The sequence below is a fragment of the Fulmarus glacialis genome, unplaced genomic scaffold, assembly GCF_000690835.1.
Source record: "Fulmarus glacialis isolate BGI_N327 unplaced genomic scaffold, ASM69083v1 scaffold6539, whole genome shotgun sequence".
Classification (NCBI taxonomy): domain Eukaryota; kingdom Metazoa; phylum Chordata; class Aves; order Procellariiformes; family Procellariidae; genus Fulmarus; species Fulmarus glacialis.
In genome coordinates, this window is record NW_009231301.1 from 22,296 (window position 1) to 46,629 (window position 24,334).

General features: G+C 35.2%; 1 protein-coding gene across 1 annotated transcript; it reads right to left on the minus strand.

Moving 5' to 3' along the window:
* Positions 1 to 3,893: 3,893 nt before the first annotated feature.
* On the minus strand, positions 3,894 to 23,650 carry UFL1 (UFM1-specific ligase 1; the record flags this gene model as incomplete). The annotated part of the gene is made up of 18 exons (XM_009584520.1): positions 3,894 to 4,408; positions 5,112 to 5,292; positions 5,738 to 5,823; positions 6,397 to 6,477; positions 6,620 to 6,750; positions 7,873 to 8,036; positions 8,852 to 8,972; positions 10,922 to 11,044; positions 13,496 to 13,616; positions 14,002 to 14,181; positions 14,865 to 15,040; positions 16,200 to 16,346; positions 18,556 to 18,614; positions 19,265 to 19,395; positions 20,628 to 20,742; positions 21,549 to 21,646; positions 22,410 to 22,438; positions 23,505 to 23,650. Coding segments are annotated over 18 exons (2,302 nt in total), but the record flags the coding sequence as incomplete, so codon positions are not given.
* Positions 23,651 to 24,334: the final 684 nt, after the last annotated feature.

The window sequence follows — 24,334 nt, forward strand, 5'->3', positions numbered from 1 at the left end:
TTAAACTGGATTGAACTCTCTTCTCCTATTTTTGTATGAGCTATAAGCTTTATTTATACCAAGCACTTTTCAAGCTTGTGATTTTTGCAGATTGAGAAGAGAGAGGACAAGTTAGGTGTGAATTTGAGTCCAGAATGAGAATCATGAATAGCTTCCTCTTGCCTTTACTTCCAGAAAGAGAAAACTGAAAGTACAATTCTTGACCAAGTACTTTTTGAAGTTCACAAATCAAAGCAAGACAAAAGTATTGCCCAAACAGATCTGTCAAAAGAGCTAATGACACCTAGAAATACTTCTAATGAAATACATTCTTTCCAGAAAGGATGAGAAGTACAGACACCTCCTCCAGCATATCACTTTCCTTAAACTTCAAGAACTATCCTCAGATTTGTCTAACTGTAGATAGAGATTATAACTATGTTAACAGAAGACAAGCCCAGAGAGCATTTAAAACAGAATCAGTGTTTTTGCCAACAGGCGCAAATTGAGTACAACGGAAGAGGTCAACAAAAAATTCTGCTGCTTCTTCAGAGTATCAGTTAGATGATGTCTGCTACAGCTCCCACATCTCTTCCTGAACTTCCTGAATAGAAAGCAGCGTATTTCATCTGTCCCCAGACATGACCTGTCTTGACCTAGCTTCCTCTTCATATTGAGGAAATTCATCAACCAAATGCTGTTTCTCTTTAAACTACTCGTGTTGCTCTTCCCAATTCAGATTATTTTTTTTTAATTAAAAAAAAAAGATATGTAATTCCCTAACAATTCCTAAATAAATAAATAAATAAATAACTTGCTTTCCTGAGAAAACATCTTTGGCGCTTACTGAACATGTTCTGTTATTTGGGTCAGCAGAGAAAGGAATTCTGCTCTCACAAGTATCCTGTTTATCCAAAAGCTTCAGATAATTACATTTTCTATGTTTAAAGTACAATCATCATTCAAAAAGTTTGAGTAGCACGTATTTGGAGGCTCAAAAAGCACTCAAGGGAAAAATCACTACATGCCTTGTTCTTATATTCTTCCCTAGGCATCCACTTTTGGCCCTTGCTGGAGACACAATCCTGGGCTACACAGACCTTCGATCTGACCCAGTACAGTCACTTTTGTGTCTTCTGCAAGAGTACTAAACTTCCTACTAAAAAAAAAAACCCAAATCTACCCAGTTTTGTAGAAATTTCCATTTTCCTGGTCTATGGAAAATGTAACTGTTACTTATTAGAAAAAAAAATTCAAGGAGCAACCACTGCATGAGTGGCCTACTCATGAGTCTACACAGAGAACAGAAATACTGTATTTTTATCTGAACAAGCTGTAAGATGGATTCACGCAGACAACAAATCCCAGTGCTATTACTCAGAAACTTATGCCAAGTTTTTTTTTTTTAAAGAAGCTGCGAAACAAGAGAATTGAAAAGGAGGCTGCAAGTTCTAACAGAGCAACAGTTTGCTTATTTCCAGCAGACCTGCAAATAACCAGCTACAAAAGTCACATTTTGCCACTCAAAAACAGGGAAAGGAAAGGCTGTTGCTGAGAAAGGTATTATTCTATCTATAGCTAATGCACCCATTCCAATTCGGTGAGAGTAGCAGCATATGAGGCAACGAGATGCATGTTTATAAGTAGTTGTGTATATATACACACATGCATATGTACACATCAGCTTTATGAGTCTATAAAAATATAATGGTGGTGTTTAAATACCATAGGTAAAGGGCAATGAAAGGCTGACATCAAATACTTAAAACCGAAGTAAAAGTGTTAATTTGTATACTTTGTATTGCCTTTCATTTTCCTAGATATTCCAAAGAGCAGTTTTGTTTTGTGAACTGAACCTCTGATTTCTAAGACAAGATTACTCTTCCTCCTGCATACATTCCTCCTAAGGAGAGGAAAAACCCCATAAATTAGCAAAATATTCCGGAAAATTGTGAATATTCCTTTTCTTTCTCTTTCAAAATACTTCCGTATCATAAACTAAAGACTGATTTTCCACATCTAAGAGACAACAAAAATATCTGGGAAGGTTTTCTAACCTATACCTCCTTGAATTCTGTTAGCAGCCAGACGATATCTCTGAATTTTAATGCTTCCCTCATATCTACTTCAAAGAATATATTTTTTTATCATTCTTATAACATCGGCTACAATATAGCAAGTCTAACACACGATATAGTAAATTTTACAATAAATTCATTATTATTCCAGCATAAAACAGTATCAAACAAAAATACTGGGACACTCAGAATGGCATGTTAAATCAAATGGTGCATATTACCAATTGCTGTTTGAAAGCTGCAAGTTGCAAGATGATCAATCATTGGTTAAGTCAACAGAATGCATTTTAAATATATCATCATTTAATGTTACTAAAATAATTTCATATTTGCATACAGAATGTCATATGGCATATTATTTACAAAATAGCTCAATGTCATATAAAATTGTTTACATTCAGTATAGGAACTTAATCATTATTCTGGTTAAAGACAAGAAATCAAACCTATTCCCTGTATGCAAACTCTATTTCTTAAACAAAGTTAAATAGCCTGAATAGTTTTCATCTCTTACTCCTCATTGTCAGCTATGACAGCCTCCAGCCAAGGAAAGAGAAACAACTACCTTTGCTTCTGCCTTACAACTAGCAAACTGTTTTGCCTTACAGTTGATAAAAGATCAGCATTGATGTGAACATTGTCAAACATTACTGCCTTTTATATATGTATAAAAGTCGATTTTTTACCTTACCAAAATTAACTTAACCCTGGTTAATGTTACTGAGCTTCCATACTTGGACTCTTCAACTTTCATTTGTTGCAATTTCAGGCTTGGGTATATTTATGGTTAAGCCTACAGAATACGTGAACTGTTGGAAAACAGAAATATTTGAACAGAGTAGGGCTTGCACAGAATTTGCTTTCTTTCAGCATCAAAGAATTTTGGCAAGGATGGGTGAATGACATTTTTAGTGAAAAGAACTCTGTTTCTTCTCTTACTACTCAAACTTGATTTTCTGCAAAAACCTGAAATTACACACATGAAATTGATGGGCATTACTGAAGTAATATAACTAAAATATTTCCGGTTTGAAAATTATCTTTTCTTAAAAATAAGTTAGAATTATATTTGACATACAAGAATTATGTCATTAACAGTGGCAGAACTCTATTTTACACATTTTTCCACTTTCCTGATGACATAAAGTACCACTCGTAAAAATAAGGCTGGTAAAAAACTTGAGGGAAAAAACACTTCAGCCAGTATTTTGGTCTATAAAGTTTATGTAGAAAGATCACAAACTAAATTCTTTTCGAGAAACTCAGGATAAACAGAATACCACAAGTTCTCTCAAGGAGCTGACAGAACGCAAGCAAGTGCTTCTAACTGCTATGGGAACTGGACTAAGAACTCAACAAGCCCACTGAATGAACATATAGCATGTAAAATATGGCAGGTGTAACAGATACCAACGCAAAAGGATATCAACTCCTCTGTCCGAATTACAAGTTTTAAATAAGCCGCTATTATGGCCATTAACAGAATACATCAATAGCACGAGTGTGCTCATTTTCATAAGCTTTCAGTACATTTAGAAACTCTTATTAGTACTGGGTCACTACGCTGAAGTTTAGCAATATACACTTGTACTCAATGTTTTTACTGTTGCGGTCCAGTGAACAGAAGCTGAAAACATCCTCTAATGATAACAAAAAGTAAAGATGGCCTTCTATTGGTATACTATTAGGTATATGTTTCAAAACTAGTATTTGAAATTAAGATATACAGGCTTATATAAACTTATATGCAATCTTTAGATCACTACAAATCCAAATCAGAGAAGTAAAACTGTAAGCCTGTGTGTGTATGGAACAGAATACACTATTATTTGAAGAATAACCATTTCTTGAGGCCTCACATGAAGATGCCAATTAAAAAACACTAATTTCATACCCAAAGTGTCCACAACTGCACTCTGTCACATCTACATTTAATGTGTGTTACACGTACATGGTAGTTCTACATAACAAAACTCCATTTGCCACCATCACTCAACAACTGTGTTCCCTGGCTGTGATTTGCAATTGTTAGAAGCCAAATTTTAAAGTTTGTCAAGCATTTTCTGATATCCTTCCCTTCAGGATAAAAAAAATAAAATCTGACTGTAACATGGATGTGGATGCACTGAATAATAATTTTATTCCTCTGTTACAGAAGATTTCCTAGGTCTGAGAACAAGATCTTTGATAGAGGTAGTGATTTCCTGGAGCTCTTTTCGAATGGTATCTGCTCCTTCCTCCTCTTCCAGGTTTTCTGTTGCGTCACCATCTCCATGTTCAGTTTTCTTAGTCTGGCTGATCAATTGTTTCACTACTAATCCCTGGTATTTGACTAACAGAGAATGCTGATCCTGAGGGGAAAAAACAGAACAAAACAAAGGAATGTCAATGTTACGGAGAAGGTACACAGACCTTTAATTAAAGATTAAATTTTTAAAAAAGCATTCTCCCATTCTTGCCTAAAGACGGTTAGTGATACATAAATATATTTCCACCAAGGTATTTTGCAACCTAAATTCTGAGAGACATTCAAAGAGGCAGAAAAATGAAAGTGCATCCGTGCCGCAAGGACAGGACAATTAACCACTGAAGCAGAAAAGCAATGCAGTTAGTAAACATCACCAGTTTTGACAGTTTAGAATACAGACTTTCAGTATTTTTACTTCTGAAGGGGTGTATCTTTCTTTAGAACTGAATTAGAAAAGTTTAAAACGCAACCATGCTCTAGCTGGGAGGAAAGAGAGTGTAAAAATTTTCAGTTATAAGAATTATAACATCCCCCCAATACATAGCTGTCCCTATGAATAAAGGCAAAAGCTACGGTACTAATAAGAGATTGATTTTTAATTTTATTAAAAAAATACTGAAGACAGATCCCTGAAATGATAGGTTTGAAATATAATACAGATCAGAGAAATTGTATATTCTGTACATAAAGTAATGATTAGACATGAAACAGAAAGGTGTCAGTCTTATGCAGCAGAAACAGTAACAACTTTTATGTTCTGTCACAGAAAAAAGGTACTTTCCCCTTAGAAAGCTAGAAAGGAATACCTCTGGGATCTTGCCACTTAGGAAATGAATGATCTGTGGTACTGATCTTCCTGGTGCATGAAGCATACAGTGGGTTGAAAACTGAAATAACAGTACTGATGTCAGGTGCAGAACAAGAGCTGGATCTTCTGTGACTTTTAGCTGCTCAATCAGAGCTTGTCTATGCTGAAACAGGACTTGCCTAAGGAACAGGAATACATTATATAAAAATATATTTCTCATTCTGTCTTACAGTAGTTGATAATAGACTCTAAAACATATCTAACTTCAATTAATTTTAATTTTCTCCTCTGACTGACCATTTCTTCATGTGAAATTCCACATTAAACAAAAAAAAGCTAGCACTGTTGTAGCTCAGACTTTGAAAGCCCCCTAGAGAATTCATAAACTATGTTGTAGTAAGCAGTCAGTCAAGCAACTTAGCTAAATATAAACTCTCCCCTCCTCCTTCTCCCATGGAATTAGGACTGCCTGACTTTGTATTTTTCAGTTAAACAGTTTGGAAAGAAAGACTGCCTCTTACTTAAACATTCTGTATGACTGCTACCAAACTAACCATCTAACATTTGTGCAGCAATAGAGCTACATTTCACGTACTGTGCATAGAATTAATAAAATTAAGGTACCTTTCCTTCTTTTTGTCTCCTTTTTTCACCATAATACCACAAATATCCACTGCGGAATCAAGGCATGAAAGAAAATCTTCTACACTCTGTTAAAAACCGACATAAATATTTAATCTGTGTTAGCAGATTATAAAAAAGGTTAACTACTGTTCACAATTAATCACATGAATAGATGACTGTGAATACATTTGGAATAAACTATGGAAGAAAAGAGAAAGTAAAAAGTATTTAGTAGAAATTAACTTTATTCATCTTCCAATAGTTCATATACTTAAAATACTAAACCAAACTATAATCCATTAGTCTTAAAAATCAGGAACCTCACAAACAAAATACAAGAAACATCAACCACTTTAAACTGCAGATTCTCTCCATTTTTACTTTTCTCACCTGCACATAAAAGATACACTGGATTCCATCTGGACGTAAACAGCTAGGTGACTATCAGTATCAAAATGTAAGGTCACCTTTTCACCTCTTAAAATTCACAGATATGAAAATGTACTTACTCTCACTGACTTATACAAATTCAAAAGATTATTTTGCCTTCATTCTCTACAGCAGCAGCAGTTATGTACTACACTATGTATGTCAGCTGTTCATTAGCATTGTACCTGCAGAACAGAAAATCTGAACTCAAAGATTCTGGATCACTTTACCTTGCCATTCAGAGAAGTATGCAGTTTAGTTAAAGGACCTTTGGTGTCTTCTGGCAATTTACCTAAAATCTTGGTCCGGACCTGTATGAGACAAGAATGGAAATAATCTGTAATATTAATTACCATTTTAGCTGTAGGCATATTTAAACAGAAGATAATTAAATATTAAATAAACATCACTGATCTACTTGAGATTGTTGAAAAGGAACTGTTATCTGTGTACCTCACTTGTGATTGTAGAATAATTTTCTGTTGTCATCATTGACTCAGATGCCAGGAAGTTGAAAATAAGGTTTGTAATGTCTGTACAGACAGTCTTCAATAGGTGTTTGGCAAGGTTAGTCTGAGTCTCATCTGTTAAAAGAAATAAATGATTAAAAGTAACTTGTTATAGTTATCTGATTCCTGTGACAGTTATCACAGCACTTCCTAAAACGTGGACTCTATCAACCATGAGCAGTATGAGAAAGTTATCTGGATACATGAAGCTAACATCCCTCTTTTGCAGTTGCTTATGGAACATTCTTCAGTGAAAAACGTGAGCTTTCAGGTGTGTAAGTGCATTTTAATGCATTGTTAGTATTTCAAAGGTGTATCTGTATAAGCAGTAAACTAGTTCCTGTACAATCCTCCTGAACTGCTAATGAACAACCACTGCTATCTATCAACAAGTAAAAAGTATGTAAAGGAAAAGTCTACAGGACAAGCAGTTAAACAGAAGAGCAAGCACATGACTTTAAGACTGAAACAGTAGAATTTTAGAAAAAAGAGGCTACAGAACACATGTACAAGAACAGGGGCTAACGGGAGATAATTACATTATTCCTAAACATAGGAATATTGGGGTTTTTTGTTAGTGTTTCCTTTTGTAATAAGTTTTCTGCAGGGAAAGTTCTAGAAGAAAGCTGAATACAGCAGAGAATCTTGGAAATATCTACAATATTTTCCTAACACTACTTTTCTGTCACAAAATATAGGTAGCTAAAGAAGACACCTTACAAAGTAACCCACAGCAAAATGAATCTACATCTTTTTCAAAAACTACCCTCAAGTAGCAGCTACTTTCAGCATCAAACCTAAAAGAGGTTTTAACAGCGGCTTCTTAGAATCAGGTAGTCAATTCTTTTATTAGTGGCACAGGTGACAGAACGAAGTAATTAATTTCCTCCCCCCCGCTTCCCCCCGACAATAAAAACTGGAGAGGGATGCAAACACTTTGGAAGGAAGGACAATAACCCACAATTATCTTGGCAGAAGATGTAACAGACTGTGGATATGAAATAAAGAGAACATATTTCAGTTAAGTGTGCAAAGCAATGCACTCCAGCATAAGGTCAGTGTTAGGCAGTGTAAATACATCTCTAAGTTTTTCCTTTTTAAACTGTTGCTTTTCTTCGACCTTGAATGTAGATTCTGGAATAAATTCAACATCCTTGAAGGAGCATGTTCATTTTTTAAAGTATATATTTATTGTACCTGTGAAATGCTTTGTTCCCTTTTCAAATAACCGAATGTTGTTGTACAAGTTTGAGAATTCCTCCTGCAAGTCCTTCATAGTCTGTCTTCTGCTAGCTCCAGAGGAAGATGTTGAAGACGTAAAAACAGAACGCACAACTTCCTGATAAGTTTTTGTTAAAGGTCTTAGAACAGAGAAGAAGAAAGGAGAAAAAGGGAACATTAAGCAAAGTGTAAAACTGTAGAAGGTTTTTCCAAATATATAAGCAATAGAGAAAGCTACCTCATTACACAACTCCTAAATGTGAACAAGATGAAAGATAGAAAAGATTTCCAGAAGCAACGCTATTCACAAATTCTTTCAGGGGTCTGTGGACAAATTTCAGATCAATGAGAGCTGTAAGAGGGGAAGACTTAAGTCGCATTAAAATAGCACAGGCCTTCTAAAGATGCAGTTACCATTCCACTCCAAGTCTATTCAAGCTTGGGCTGTTACAGTCCTATCATGTCCTTTTTGCCCTGAACACGCATATTCACATCCTCTCTCTTGTATGGAACATCTTTTAAAAGAAGTTCTTCACCTTTGCTTAGATCAGTTTGTGGACCTAGCTTACTACCCAGTTCACACAGGTACCAGTGGAGCCACAAAAGACAGGGAACAGGAACATATATCAAAGGCTGTACAGAAGATGGGACTGGTGAAACCCCAACATGGATCAGTGTAAGGGGGTGGAAATACACCCATGAACCTGAAATATGCTTGCTGACAAAGGATGCAGAACCACCTACTGCTAAGCAGAAGCATTATTTCTCATTACTGTGTCAGCACGGCTTTCTAATACATAAGCAAGTATGTAACATCGAGCTGCATAGACAACGAATACTGCAGTTCACTTTCATGTGCAAACTATTTTTTTCTAAGCAAGAAAACAGACTGAAGAGAAGGTTCACCTGAAGTGAATCACAGACTTTCTAACTCCAGTTGAATTACTGAAATTACCTTATTAGATGTTCAGCAAGTTCTGAAATAAGCTCTTCAGGGCAATCCTGCATGTGGGTCTTTAAAACATCCTGAATTTCCTCTTGTGACATGAAAGGGAACTCCGGCTGCTTATTCCTACCTATAGCGGCCATGAGCAACATTCATTGAGAAAACATTATATTTAGTTTTGCTGCAGTTACTCTGTCGCATGAGACATTGAAGTGCCTCAAAGTCCGAACCTCCACAGAAGAAATGCATTACCAACAATGCAAAAAAACAGTTAAATTTTACACATATGAAAACCATACAAAATTTCTCTTTTGATCACTTAGAAGTTATTTTCTGTAATAGAAAACTTAAGTAGTATATGAGGACATGCATTTTTGGTGAGACATTTCAAACTGCCTGGCCCATCCATTAGTTTAGAAACGATGACGTCACCAAGACCAGATAGTTTTTTAAAATGCCCAAACTGAGTAGAACGTGCCTATTTGAAGAATTTCACAAGGTTGTTGGGTTTTTTTTAAACCCCATTTAGTAAGGTACACAATCATGTAACAGAGAGTATCCTAAAGTTGAGGTTACAGAATAAAATTTGAGACACGATCAAGCAAGATATTAAACCAGACAAGAAGTTCCAGTAATAAAATCAACTTACATGCTGCTTGTAAATGCATATGAATTAGCACATCTGTATTTTGGATTTGGACAAAATATGAAGTTTGTCTGCATGCTGCAGAATTTAGTTTTTACTTATAAGAATGAGATCAGGATGATGACAGAGAACCAGAAAAGGACAGGCATTCCGTGTTCCAGATGCAGCATAAAACAGGTTTATTCTGCACATAAGGTAACTGAATGAATGGAAATCAATGATGTTCCTAGTTGTGCCACAGTAGCAATGAACAACATACAAGGCTATATAAACAGGTGGAAAGGGAGCTTAAATCAGGTTTTGGAAGGGTCTTTATATTTGAATGGTTACATCTGAATTTATCTTGGGATTTTGGTTCAATCTATTTATTACAATACAGCAATACAAGCAGCAATAATTGTAAAACATGAAAGGCTACACCAAAAAAAAAGGTGATTTAATACTGTTTTACTCAGTAGCTGATAGTCTTGAAAAATAACTTCATTTATGTGTGGATTACAGTAATCTAGGAGAGTAGTATCACACAAAATTAAGACACTGTACTTCACAACTTCAAATATCATGTTTAAAAGTATTTTTCAGTCAGTATTGAAAGTCTAGATACTATATATAAAATGGAAGTACACATTTCTGGTACTCCATTGAATAACACATAAGAAGATATAACACATAATTATGATTGTTTCATTTGCAACCACTGTTTGCTAGAAGTCTAACAATGTAGCTGTTTACTTCTGAAGAAGCCATCCATGCTCCTTCTCCTAACAGTAAAGGTTAGGAGAAAATGTAAAGAGAAATGAGCACCAATAGGGAGCGATTCAAACTCATCCTGTAATACACATTTAAAACAAGTGAGACAGACTAGGCCTTCAAAGTAGCTACCTTCCTCCATTACAAAGTCAATAGTTATAAAGGTAGCTAGCTCAGACGTAGAAGTCTCAGTCAAACAAGATGAATCTTATTTAAAATATTAAAACTTTATTTTGAGTGTATATTTTATCCCTATGAGGAAAAACATCTAAGTACTGTTTCATTGCTATGATTTGTTAATTTAACCTAATTAAGCTTTGGAACTGTATGAGAACTTTTCCATTTATCATACACTATTCAGCAGGTGTTAAGAAACTGAGTATAACATTCATCCCGAAATCTAAGGCATTTCCTACATAAAATAAATTTAAAAAAAAGCTCTTAATTTCCTTTACTTAAATTTCTTTTTTAAAGACTAAGTTATACTTTTCAGTGAATATGGTATGTCCATTTCATTTAAATAGCAACATCATATCCGTTGATACAATTCTAACTAAATAGTATTCTCATCTTGATATTTTACCTGACCTTATCAATACAGTGGGGGAAAAGAGAGATGTGGAAAAGCAAGTGATAAAAACACGTCAGTATGAGTAGACAGTGCCCAAAATAAAACGACAAACCTGTACTAGTTGCTTGCGACTCTTCATCACTGTCAGCATCCTTTCTTCCTTTCTTCTTGGTTTTCTTAATCTTGATCTCCCTAGCATTACCACCTCCTCCTCCTCTCATGCTTCCACTGCCCTCTGGTGGAAAATTATTTGCTTAGTACACAGTAAAGTTGTAGCACTTAAAAAATTTACAATATTATGGTAATTTATCTGCGTTACTTGTTAATGCTGAATTCAAAAAACAAAACCTGATTCTAAACATAACCTACAATACATATTCCAGAATCTTAGGGCCGTAAGTTTCTTTCTTAAGAAAAAAAAGCAACTGAGTCAAAGCTTTGTTTAAGCTAATGTTATTAATAAACACAAATTCTAATTATATCAAATGTACATGTCATTAAAAAAAAAAAAAGAACAGTATCTTCTTCCAGCTGAAAACAGATGAGATACGAGTGCCCATAATATAATGGGAGATTTTCTGTTGGCTAAAAATAGCATCCTAGTAAGCATTTAGCATTTTTGTTCAGTGATGCTGAATAACTGAGCTACTCAAAAATTTTCCAGATAATGTAACTTTGTTAACTTTCAGAGAAAGAAATGGATAAATGCTACGTAGTAAGCATTTATCCAAAATATTCTTGGAAGCGTGCATGCAATTAATGAGAACACTAATTCTTTTCCAACTATTCCTAGATGACTATAAAGCAACGAGATGTTCCAGTTCTGACAAACATAACAAATTACTTAGTTCACAGGTCTGTAATCCATGTATTCACACTGCAGACAGGATCTCAATTTGCAATACCACAAGGTAAGCTGTTCTGCTGTTCGTTCCCTTTTTCACAGCTTGTTCCCTTCTTTTTTGACTTGAAAGAAATTTAAACTCCCGAACAATTGGTTCTATACATGCACTAAGTCTTGAGAAAGTAGTTATTTTTCCATTTAAATATAAGGTCCAAGATTTCAAGTAACTACATTATGTAACAGTACTATCATTTAAGAAAAGGAAACACAAAGACAAGATGCTACTACTCACAAAGCTAACTGCATCTGTTACGTGCTATAGATGGATTTTTAAGCATTACTCTGCAGGAACAGCAAATTAGTTCACTTGCAGCTAGCAGCGGATGGTGTACTTGTGAGACCTTCTGAGTTTGTGACCTCTCCAAAAAAAAAAAAAAAAAGAGTTGGTGTTTTTCACAAGCTTATTTGAAATGTGACTGCATTCAGCTGAGCAGATACAAACTGTTTGTCAACTGTGCAATATACTAGTTATTTTGGAAACAGGCTCCCTTCATTCTGTATTCCACTTTAACAGCCATACAGAAAAGGCTGCAATCTGCAGTCAAGATCTTATCCACAGAGAGACGAAGCAAGAGAGACTACTGCCAGAAAAGCCGTATTTTATGACAACAGGGTACACGGACTATAACCTACAGAAAGGATTTCAAGAGTACATGCCTCTACAGATACTTGTTTGTAACAGACTGTTGCAAATGGTATTATAAATAGACAAGAGATTTTATCTTGAAAATTTTCATTAATCCAATACATGGCAGAATCCGAATTTGTATGAACTGTATTAACACTACACCATGTCAGGTTACACTTAAACAATAGGTATTGATACAGTCACGTGCAGACCTTAAGATAGGCAATGTGACATTGGCCACATTCTGCCAATACGTAATAACAACATCTAATCCCTATACCATGATGTTGATTGTTCTAAGGCAATACACCTAACAGTCCATAAAAAAACCACTTCAGGGTAGTGCTTGCTGATGGTGCAGCATATGTTACCTGTGGATATGAATGTGTCTAGACACGTAGTACATGCTCAGTAGAGTCTCACTTCTCAGAGGGCTGGAAACTGAAGTCATTCTATTTATGACAGTTCAATTAAAGTTCAAGCTTTTCTCCTCAGCTATGGCCTAGAAAAATCTGCTGTCTCTTGTGGCAAGAATACTTTTAGTTTCCGTGTCAACTCAGTCATGGCCTTTTTAAGAGTAGAAGATAATGTTTTATTTTGCAGATGAGTATATTCAATTAAGCTAGATGCATCAGTGCTCTAATTCTGTTACTTTCAGTAGCACATAAAACTCTGCATGTGAGTTCAACATAGATTGCTCAGCTGTGCTGTAGCAACACAAGAGCCACAAAAAGTTTTTGGGACTGAAAATACAGTCTGTAGTCTGAAAAATGTTTTAAAAAACAGAAAGATTTGAAAGGGTTAAAACCACGCATTTTTATTCTTCCTCAGATTAAAACGAATAACGAACTAATAAACGAACATGGATTCCTTGCTTCTAAAGCCAGCTGCCTTGTGTTGGACTAACTCAAGATATCTTTACGGTACTTCCTCTGCACTTCTAAATCCAAAATTAGTTCTCATAGACATAGATCAGATATATTTAAACTTACAGTATAATGATAAGAAATGGTTGGATTATTTCTTAAATATCTTCAGCAATGGACCGGAGGCAACTAATGGACTACAAAATATAGTAACTTTATATTTGAATATTTCCAAGACTAAACAAGCCTTTTTTTTTTTTTGGCTTAAGCCAAATATTGATGCCTTACCTGTTGCTTTCTTTCTTCTTTCATCCTTTTTGTCTTTTTTATTAGCATATGAGTTCTCTAAACCAGAAGCCTGTTTTAAATCTTCTTCAGTGATTAAATTAACAGGGTTATTTTTCATTTCCTAAAATGAAAAACATGCACTTAATAGCAGAAAGATAACAGAGCAACAAAAGATACATACGGAAACATTTAAGCCATTTGGCCATTTTTATGTATACTGATCTAACATCATGTTTGCCAAGTGCAAAACATGAAGAGACATTTATTCTTCTCTTCAAAATTCAGCATCTGATCATACTGTTAGTGTGATGGTGTTTCCTGAGTCAACTGAATATACATCAAATTACACTGATTACATATACAAACGTTTTCTTCATTTTTGCCCTTTTTCTCAAGCTGTATTTCACATGAGACGTAAAGTGATGATAACAGCAAATAGAAAGTCACATAAACTATACTCCAACACTCAATGTATATTGCATCTTGACCAACGCAAAAAACTGTACCTTTTCAGCTTTCTGTCGCATCATATCAGAAAATAGATCAGCACAGCTGCTTAGAAATTTCTCACTGACCACAATGGTGTCACTGAAGACTGAACCTGAAGAATTTTTGTTTAAAGATCTCATCACTTGTTGAAGCAAAATCCCAACATCATCTACTGACAATGAGCTGGGCAGAAGAGTCTAGGGTAAAGAAAATCAAAACCATTTACATACAATAATCTGTTCTAGAACGGACAGACATACTTGTATGTGGATAAACATTTGACAACTGTTACCTCTTTAGAATATATTGCATTTTTAAAATTAAACTAGTAATTTAAGAGTAAATACTATTTTAAATCTTCTAACATCCAAAATCAACACTGATCTTGAATATGTGTTACCTCTGGGAAAACCCATTGCAACTTCTTCAAAATGCAGCTCAACAGATACACAGTAACACCAAACACAAAACAACAGCAGGCCTCCTTACAAGCAATAAAGTAGTGCTGTAAGGCCTAAAATTAGGATTTAGTCAGGATAAAATGGCTAATATCCCTCTGCTTACCAAAACTGTCATAAGAGTTCAGTTTAAACTTTTTAAAAAAAAAAAATCCCACAGAAATATATTGCTCTCTAGCAGAATACATTAGCACTAATTTTGAAATGAAAGTTAGTCTTAGGTATCTATCAACTGCATACTGATATATCCTTCCCCTGTTTTTGTTCAGACCAACTTAAAGGCAAATAATGCCTTTTTACTTGTTATTTTACTTAAACTGAATATTCTTGTTTGACAACATGGAATTTTCATTATACATATGTGTAGTTCAATAAGACAAAATAAATAAATCCAACAACAACAACTGAAAGCGATTGCTTACTGCTACATCTATCCAGTTTCCAGAGCTGATGGCTTCCTCTACAGAGGCTTCAACTTGATCCACAATTTCTTGACCAATACAAGCTGCTCTCAGAAATAAGAGCTGTGTGGACTTGTATCTTTTTTTAATGTAGCCTGCTGGGTCAGGGATGCCAAGTCTGTACAGTGCATCAAATTCTATAAAATAGTTAGATGTCTGTTACATTTAAGTACCTTCATATACATACAGGATCTTATGTGGTAATTTTTTTTGAAAGCAGGAAACGAAGAATTACATATAGTTTTTAAACAAGTAAATGCAGCCTCAAGCTGATGCTGACCTAAAACTTAGTCCAGTACAAGCTACACCTAAACATAGTTAATAGAAATATGAAGATTAAATCATGGACATGACTTTGGTCTGAGTTTTGGAAAAAAACCTTTTTTTTCAGATTCTTATACGATTAAGTTTATCTTTGCAATTATATCTTTCCAAAGTATTCTAATGTAACATGAACAATATTTCCAATATATATAATGTCAAAATGTTTTGTTTTCAAAAGTTACTCCAATGTACTCATAGAATCATGCAATGCCTCACAAGCAAAGCATTTCAACTATTTGGCGGTTTATACTTAGATGTTCTGAAAACATTCAAAGACTTTGACAGATAGTCTATCAGTCAAGCAATATTACAGAAACACTTAATACTACTACAGTAAATTATGCTGAACCTTTTCAAACAGCAAGACTAACTGTTATTTAGGGACTGACCCTTTGGGAACATAAGGGTACATTCCTCTGTTTATTCAGGTCCATATTTTCCCATAGCTCCTGTTTTAAAACACCATCGTCCAGCATCACTCAGCTTTAAGCTAGACAGACTTGTTTGGATTCAAATCAGGACACTAGTGCTACCTACTCCAGTTCTACAAATCTTACTTTGGAAAAGGTTCTTCCTGTGCACTGCACGCTTGGCTATCTGCATTATTAACAGCCAAAGTTTGGTTGTAATCTGGACACCTGGACTGAAACTCTAACCACCTGGGCCAAACATAATCATCTGAAAAGTTTACAATGAGCAGCCTAAGAAATGTTTTCAGAACAGTAATAAAAGTAGCATTTGTAACTCTGTTTAGCAGTACGGTTCTCTCTGCTGAAATACGGTTCTTTGTGATAAAGGAACACACATCGTTGTAAGCAAGATGGTCTTTTAACAAAGGAGTATCAACTACTGTATTGATTTCCACTTATTCTTGTGAGGCTTCACTCTAGACACTAGCTATATTAGGGTAAGATCAATTACCTAAACTAGTTTTAGAAAGATATTTTATCTACGAGAATATAGATTAATTACCTAAGTAACCATTCTGCTTGAAAAAGGAATCCACCCAGTTGCTCTGTGTTCTGGCATAGATGTCTGGAATAAACACAGCCTTATCCTGTCTCCCACCAACCACGGTGCCTTTTAGACGACCAGTGTTAACAAGTTCTTCTAGCACAGCTACAAGAAGAAAATAAATGAAGCAACGTTTTCTACTTCGATATATCCATTAATCAAAACATAGAGATTATTTTACCTGTTTTGTTTCTTCTTTTTTCCCACCCATTTGTTGTTTGTGCTTGTTCTAGTGAAACATTTCTGAGTTCTATCAATTATTTTTAATACTTATTTTTGGGAAAAAGAGTAAAACAATTTTGCGGAGTAAAAAGAGTAAAACAATTTTTCACAACAGTGAACCGGAGTCTTTAGAGAAAGGGGGAGAAATGAAGATGCCAATTAATTTTCGTATTATTTCAAGTGCCAGTTCTAAAACTCCAGGACAGAGAAGATGCTTTCACAAGAGATTTCACAGCCCCTACTACAAATATGCCTAGACGGTCTTTTGTTTTAAAACAAAACAACAGGACCTTTGCAGAACTACTGTTATCTCACACTTATTTTTAAAGGTAATTGAGTAATTTGTAGTGTCCTATTAGGTCTCTGTCAAAGTCTGGCAAAACGATAAGCGTCCCTCCATGCCTGTCCTACATGAGCAACACAATATTCAGAAATGAAGAACATCTGTGCTTTCATTATGCTTTGTAATTAGTGTTTTAACCTAAACAGTTTCTCATTTCTAAAATTATTTTCTATCATAACTTCATGCCAGCTTAACATGAATAACAGCACAGCTATGTGATAGAACCAAAGACTATGTTTGTCTTGTCTAACACTAAGTGTTGATTAAATAATTAGCTGTTTGTAAAATATACAAACAGTACACTGAACTTATTTTTTTCTGGAAGAGACACAAAACTGACAAAGATCACTTTAAAACACATTGCTAATAATGACAAACATAAAAAGCGAAGAGTGTAAGTAACATCATTAAAAGATACTTTTCAAGTTTTCAGCATTTGTGAAATTGAAATGGTATCTCAGCAAATGGACAGAATAAAATCAAATGTGCTCTGGCAGTGAGTAAAAAGCTCTTTGAAACTTATGAAACTGCAGAGGAAATGAAATACAGTAAGAAAAACTAAAGAAAAAGATGAACAAACTCACTAAAAAAAAAAAACCCCAAAAAAGAAAGTACTAGAAATACACTTAGCCATTGTGATGATTACTGGTGACAGGAAAACACTAGAACCTCAATTCACATTAACACTGTACACGAGCAAAACATGATCATGTACTTGCAGGACCTGTCTGAAAAAGACGGTAACCGCATACTGAAATTTGTTGAGTACTGCAACATTACTGTAATACAGTTTAACAGATTTTCCTTTTAATCTACGAATACCTGGATGGCACATTCCAAAAAAGAAGAGGAAACCTTAAACTGATTATGTGAAAGTAGAGTGTTTATATTTTATTTAAATGCTAAGATTTTAATTTTTAATGAATAAGCTTGTTGCAAAGAACAAGAAGGTAAGCAGAGAGATATTATAGTGGAGCTAAAGTGTGGAATGCCCTGAAGAAAAAAAGATCCAATCAAACAAAAGAGAAATATTAACTTTCATGAGAAGAGACAGAAAACCATTAAAGGATTCTGAAGACCAGCAGCATTTGGTCAGCCAGCATACGAGACTAATGATGCTTGAAGCAGCATTTTGGACAGACTGGAAGGGGTAGTCAAAGAAAAGCAGCAACATTAGAAGTGAGAAACAATTAAGTACTGCCTAGAAGTTTCAGCAGTTGGATAGGAAATCTTTATGCATTTCTATTTAAAAGAGGAACTGCAGAAAATAAAAGCAAACAGTTTAAGGTTATGCTTTATCTCTCAGCATATAAGGACATTTAACTAAGAGCGTAACAAAAGCTCTGCCTCCGCTATCACAGAGAAAAGTCAATAAATAAAATCCAGAGCAGTTAATGCCATTTGGCTACATAAAATCTATCCCGTTTTGTGTCCTTCACTGATAAAACTGCCAGTAGCTAAGTGCAAATAACGAAACAGACGACAAAATGAGTACTGTACTTCTTGCATCATTCTGCCCCCAGAGGCATTTCATCAACACATGCTTTCATTGCTTTAGATACAGAGAACATCTCTTCAGTTACGGATGGCACAAAAGGTTTAACACTTTTTACACTAAGGAGAAACATATTGTTCTTTATTCCAGAATTAAGGCTATATACCAAAATGCTGCTTTGAAGGCATACTTCTAGTAATGAAGAATCTATGAATTCACTAACAAAAACACAAAACAGTCTGAATGAAACTCACAGTAAAGTAAATGTTCTTGAAATCCATACCGAGTGATCAAGTTACTTACAGGTGTAGGCCTTGGAAAAAAGAAAAACAAACCATTACAAGTTAACGACTTGAAATTGATGTGGAGAATCTAGAAATAAGAGAGGTTACTCCAGATGGACAAAACTACATAGTATGTTAGCCCCAGGGTGCTACATTGATGTTTAACACAGCTTACAAGGTTTTAATTTCGAATTACTATGAAGTTATATCTTATAACAAAGTTACAATAATTATTGTAAGGAAACTTTTGCTGTCCCAAGTTTTTCTCTCCATACAAATTGACACAGAAGGTTATCGATTTAATAAGAAAAAATTATCTATAATCACATGTAGTGGGTAGGCATTAATATGTAACTGACTCGGGAGTGGCGGAATGACAATGAGGATAGATACTCACCAAACAAATGAGAGAACTACTCATTAACATTTTCTTCAGCCAAAAAACTTAAGTATGTTGTGTATTATTATACTTTGCTTGTTCTCCTTTCAAAAGGAAGTCCCCATTTCAAAAAAGTGAGTCTAATATAACTAAATATTTCACCCTAGGAACTGAACTACACTTAAAGAAATCTATCCATAGGTCTTTATTTTCTTTTCTTTTTCAATTGCAAGTGAATTTGGTTCATAAAGACCTATGATAAAAATATTTTAATATGTGGTTGCAGGTGTTGCAATTTACCGAGTAATTGCAGTGAAGAGACCACGAATGCGTGCTCGATGCCGGGACACAAAGGCTTCTGTAAAAATCACCCCACGGTTTTCCTGGTCTAGTTGTCCATGAATAATTCTACCCAAACGCCTGGATAATGCCTGTAAACAGAAGCTGGGATGACTGCTAAAATTGTATATTAACAATGTTAAACAAAAATTAATACAAAAATTTGTATTAACAGATCAGCAAATTTGTTTTGCTAAGACAGACAAAATATTCAGAAATGAGGACTACAAGTGGAAGTAATTATTTAGGTATATTGAGAATGTGTCCTACTACACGTAAGTTGATGCCATTATGGCCCACACTCCAAACTTCAGGGAATTCAGCTTTCCTAACAATGCTCTCTTCTATCAGATATATGTGTATCTAATGATGAAAGAAAACTTTGCAAAAGAGATACGTGTGGTTTGGAGATGCACAATGAAAACTAAGATCTAACCTTTGTATTAATTTTGTATGAACCAGTGGCAGATGAATTAACTATACATTTTTTCAAACAGTCAAGATAAAAATTAGCAACAATAAACACAGAAGAAAGAGGCGCAAACAGTTTATGAATGTGCATCCTTGCAAAGTGAACTAAACCCAGGAAATATTGCCCAGGAAACAAAGAGAAATCATGTAATAATTTTTGTATGTTAGAAATGTTTTTGTAGAAGCTGATCATGTGACAAATATTAGAGGAAATCTGCTCATAAATTGAGCGTCAACAAGGTTGTCTGTGGTACCTAATATGACTGTTCACCTAACACACGCTACAGGATTACCCTTTGAAAAAAGTATCTTCCAAACAAAATCCAACCTTGACTGAAAGTCAACAATGGTAAGAGAATTCTCCCTAATCCTTTTAAACAATGCAATAGTCACTAACAAAGGTAAACAGTTTTTTGTTTCTACTCTGAACGTCTGGCTTCAGCCTCTAGAAACGAACATTTATTTTACCTTTTCTGAATAAACTGAAAGGTCTCTACCATTGTATTTCTGCTTCCTGGGTAGCTAACGAGACTGACGAAATTACCCCTACATCTTTAATTTCAAACAAATAAATTCTCAGATCTTACACTAATCTAACCTGTTCCTAACAATACTAATCCTAATCTGTTCCTAACAGTCAAAAAGATTTTAAAGCAATTTTGCCCAGTAGTGAAAAGGCAAACATCAACCTCAATCTGTGAATAGCTGTTACACTGCAACCCTTATGTATCTAATACTTTTCTGCTTAGAATGACAAGCAGCTCATCACAATTAAAGCCACAGATAATGTAAAGATAACAAAAGAGGTGAACACAATCAATTCTACATTTGCTAGGTTGGTGGCTTGCATCACCTGTATCAGGAAGTCTCCTGGAAGGTCGTATGCCTTGCAGAGTTCTGATATTGTCACCTGGCCAGTTTCCTGTAGTTTATCGTTTATTTCTTCTGCTAATTGATCCAGGTAACTCCTTTTTTAAAAACAAGAAAAAAAAACCCAACACATTAAGTGTGAAGTTCAGGATCAACCTGTTAGCCACATGCTGAATTATTAACTGACCTGGCACTATACCTCTTTCTATTGCATCTTTACAAAAATAAACTGAAAGTTCTTTTAAATGAATAAAAGAGAAAATGTTTTTTTAAAAAGACTGCTAACCAGGTAGCTAGTATTAAAATTGGCCGTTTACCTGCTTGTATGAAACTGTCAAAAAGCAGGAATAGAAAAACATTGTATGTCAATGAAACTTAGAAAAGGGCTTTAGTGAGCAAGATAGGTCTTAATTATTTCAAGAGAGCCAGGAACTTCACATTCTTTGCCAAGATAAATCCTGCAGCACAGTCAATAATAGAGACAACCCCATAAGAGTATTACTTCAGTGGCTGTTAGTGTGCTGAATGCCATGAAGTAACTTGCTCATACATCTTAGGCTTGTGAGGTAAAGCAAGAAGTGGGAAAAAATGAGAGCCACAGAGCAAATGAGATCTGGCTGCTGTACACAAAGACACTGGGTAAGAAATGAAGCCTCTAAAGTGCAGGATACTGGGCAGACACATTCAGTAAGGCCTTTGCTCCAAGGATTCACTGGATGTTCTGCTGAGATAGGCCTCACTGGCCATTTGGAAAAGAAGCACCGATCACCATCAAGCAGCCCTAGCAGCAGTCAAGAAAATATGTATTTCACTTCAGAAGCAACAAAGGCTGGCCATCACTTTTAGTCTGTATTTTAAAAAATAAGAGATGTGAATTATAGATATTGCTGCTGAAAGTACTCACTCATTTATAAGCTGTCCCAGTACAAGCTGAATAGTTTTTTCAGATTTAACGATGTCGTTAGCTCTGTTTTCAATGTGCAGAAGGTCTACATTTATTACCTAAAAAAAACGCCCAACGAAACCTCTTATCAGAACTTTAAATTGAAATTAATTCTCAAACATTGAGATATTATACTTACACATTCCTGTGTCTTGAGGAAAGCTGCTTTTATTTTTTTCTACTATTGCATACACATGCAGTTAATCTGTGTTTTGGAATAAAGCAGCAATGCTTTAGGGGGAAAAAGCTCTCTTTGCAACTGTGACAAGGTTAAAAGAAACCTATATAATAAAAAATTCCAGGAAGTTACAAACAGAAAATACTAAATTGTCTTTCAGAAAGATTTTCTGATTCCAAGTAATTTTATTCAAGCCAGAAGGGAACATTAGTCACTGAGGAAGACTACTGGAGGATAAAGATTAGTGGAGACAAGAGATTAATGAAGGAAGAGGGAAGATCCAGAGAGGCATGCAAATTTAATTATGCATGCTCCTGCAGCTTTAAATTTAAATGGGAAACATATTTCTTTTCTGTTTGCCCCCTTTAGTTTACAAAGGAAGAGTTCATAAAGAAAATCTGTACATTTTAGTGGTCATTTCAGAGGTCCTATATTATCATTAAGCAGAGAGGAGCTTTCATAAAGCAGTAAATGGATGGATTAAGTAATCTGCAGTACTGTGACATGAGCTACCAGCTCTTCATAAAGTTTGTTCACTTTTAAAAAAATAACTTAGCTGGAGTGTAACTGATGAACTCCATATTTACAATACACATGGCGAAGAAAAGAAAGTAGTATACAGTTTTTTATTACTAAAAAGTTACCTGTTGTAAGTCAACAATGTTTACTCGACCTTCAAAAAAAAGTACAAATATACTTTTTAGTACATAAAACATGTTTGAACAGATTTAGAATATAGCATAGTCCATCGTGTACATAATATTTCTTCACTACTTTTTTGTAGACCAATTAAACCAACTTCAGCTTTATATATTGTCAAATCACAGAAACCATAGGTGGTCAATACAAGATATCCCATATTGTTCTACCCTACGGCCTTGCTGACAATCCAATACAGAAATTCCAGAAGTAAAAATCACTGTTCAGAATCCCTCCCAGTTAGTTTTTGCCTTGATGCTGATGTGGATTTGACCACTAGTCCACGAGTATCAATACAGAGATTGGCAAAACCTTCTACCTTTATATGATGCTACTAACAAAACCCAGCAACTTTAAATTCAACTCAAGCTATCATACTGGTGCGATACACAATGGCATAACACAAACTGAGGCATACTTGTGGTAATCGTAAAAAAATGACTAATCTGTATGCATGTAATAAGGAAGTTAATTTTCCAAACGTACAATGCCGTGAAATTTACCCTTAAATATAACTAAAAGTACAATACACTGTCTTCTCATTGACAAAAAGCAGTTTGAAGCATATTTGCTTCCTTATATATCTAAGTCAGATCTTACAAAGCAGATGGCTCTTCATACTGGTAAAATAAAAGACCTGTGAATGACAGGTCAATTTAAAAATATTATTATTACTAATGACAAGAAAGAAGAATGATTCTGAAATTCTGAGTCAAGGCCAAACATCTGGGCCAGATACTTAACCATACTAAAATACCAAATTTCCTTCCAAAGGGTTTTTAGACCACTTCTGCCTCAGAAATTCTGCAAGGGTGAAAATGAACCATGTAATGTATCTTGATATGCTTACCTAAAAGCTTAACACAGATCTGAATTGAAAATAAAATAACAGTAGGTGAATTAATGTGTAGATGAAGCAATAGTAAGCAAGCTCACTTTTTTTGCAAGATTAAGGGTACTGAAGAAAACTTTCAAATTCTTTCTGTAGTCTTCAAAATTAGCTTCCAAATCCAGAGGAAGAAAGCAAATGCCACACTTACCACCACAAACGTGAAGCTCATCCCGGATCTCCCTACTAATCTGTGCTGGAGTGACATACTCTTTTCCATCAAGTGTGTGCACTACTTCCAACTGCTTTTCCGCAACCAGTTTAGTGACAATTTCTATACAGTTCCGTTCTGACAATCTATCAACAGCATAAAGAATAATCTCTAAGTAAGTACTTGCCAAAATTATCTTTAAATTGATGTTTCAAAAATACTAAAGACAGGAAGTACAATGAAGATTCCTTGCTGTTGTGTGAATACCTTTTAAGACAAAAAACTAATTTCAGGATCCTACTTATTGCCCCCCAAATCATCCATATGGCTTCACTTATGGGGGTCATCTCTCTAAAACAACTTTTACGCTTCTCCTGAACAGCTGTCAGCCCCTTTTGCTGTAAGAATGCACCTGCCCATAAATTTCGGAATGGTTGTGCCTACAGATTTTGTGTCTTTGATCCTTCCGTACTTTTTTATTTTAGTGTGGGTTTTGTTTTTTTTTTTGCTGGTTTGGGATTTTTTTTTTTCTTTAATAAAAACAAGTTCTAGGCAACAACCTCAACTGCTCAACAAAACAGGCCCCTCCAGCCGTGACGAAGAACTTGAACTTAACGGCGACCCATACACTTCCGTGGACCTGCAGAGACTCTCCGGGGGCCCTACTGCCCGCTCGGGGCTCACAAGCACTGACAGGCGGGTCAGCGCCAGTCAAAGGGGGACTGCAGAGGGGCAGTGCCTGGCTGAACCCCCGGGACCCTGCTATGTGTCAGCACCGGGGGCCGCGGCACAACGCTCCCTGGGGCCGTGGGGGCGGAGGGGGGGGAAGG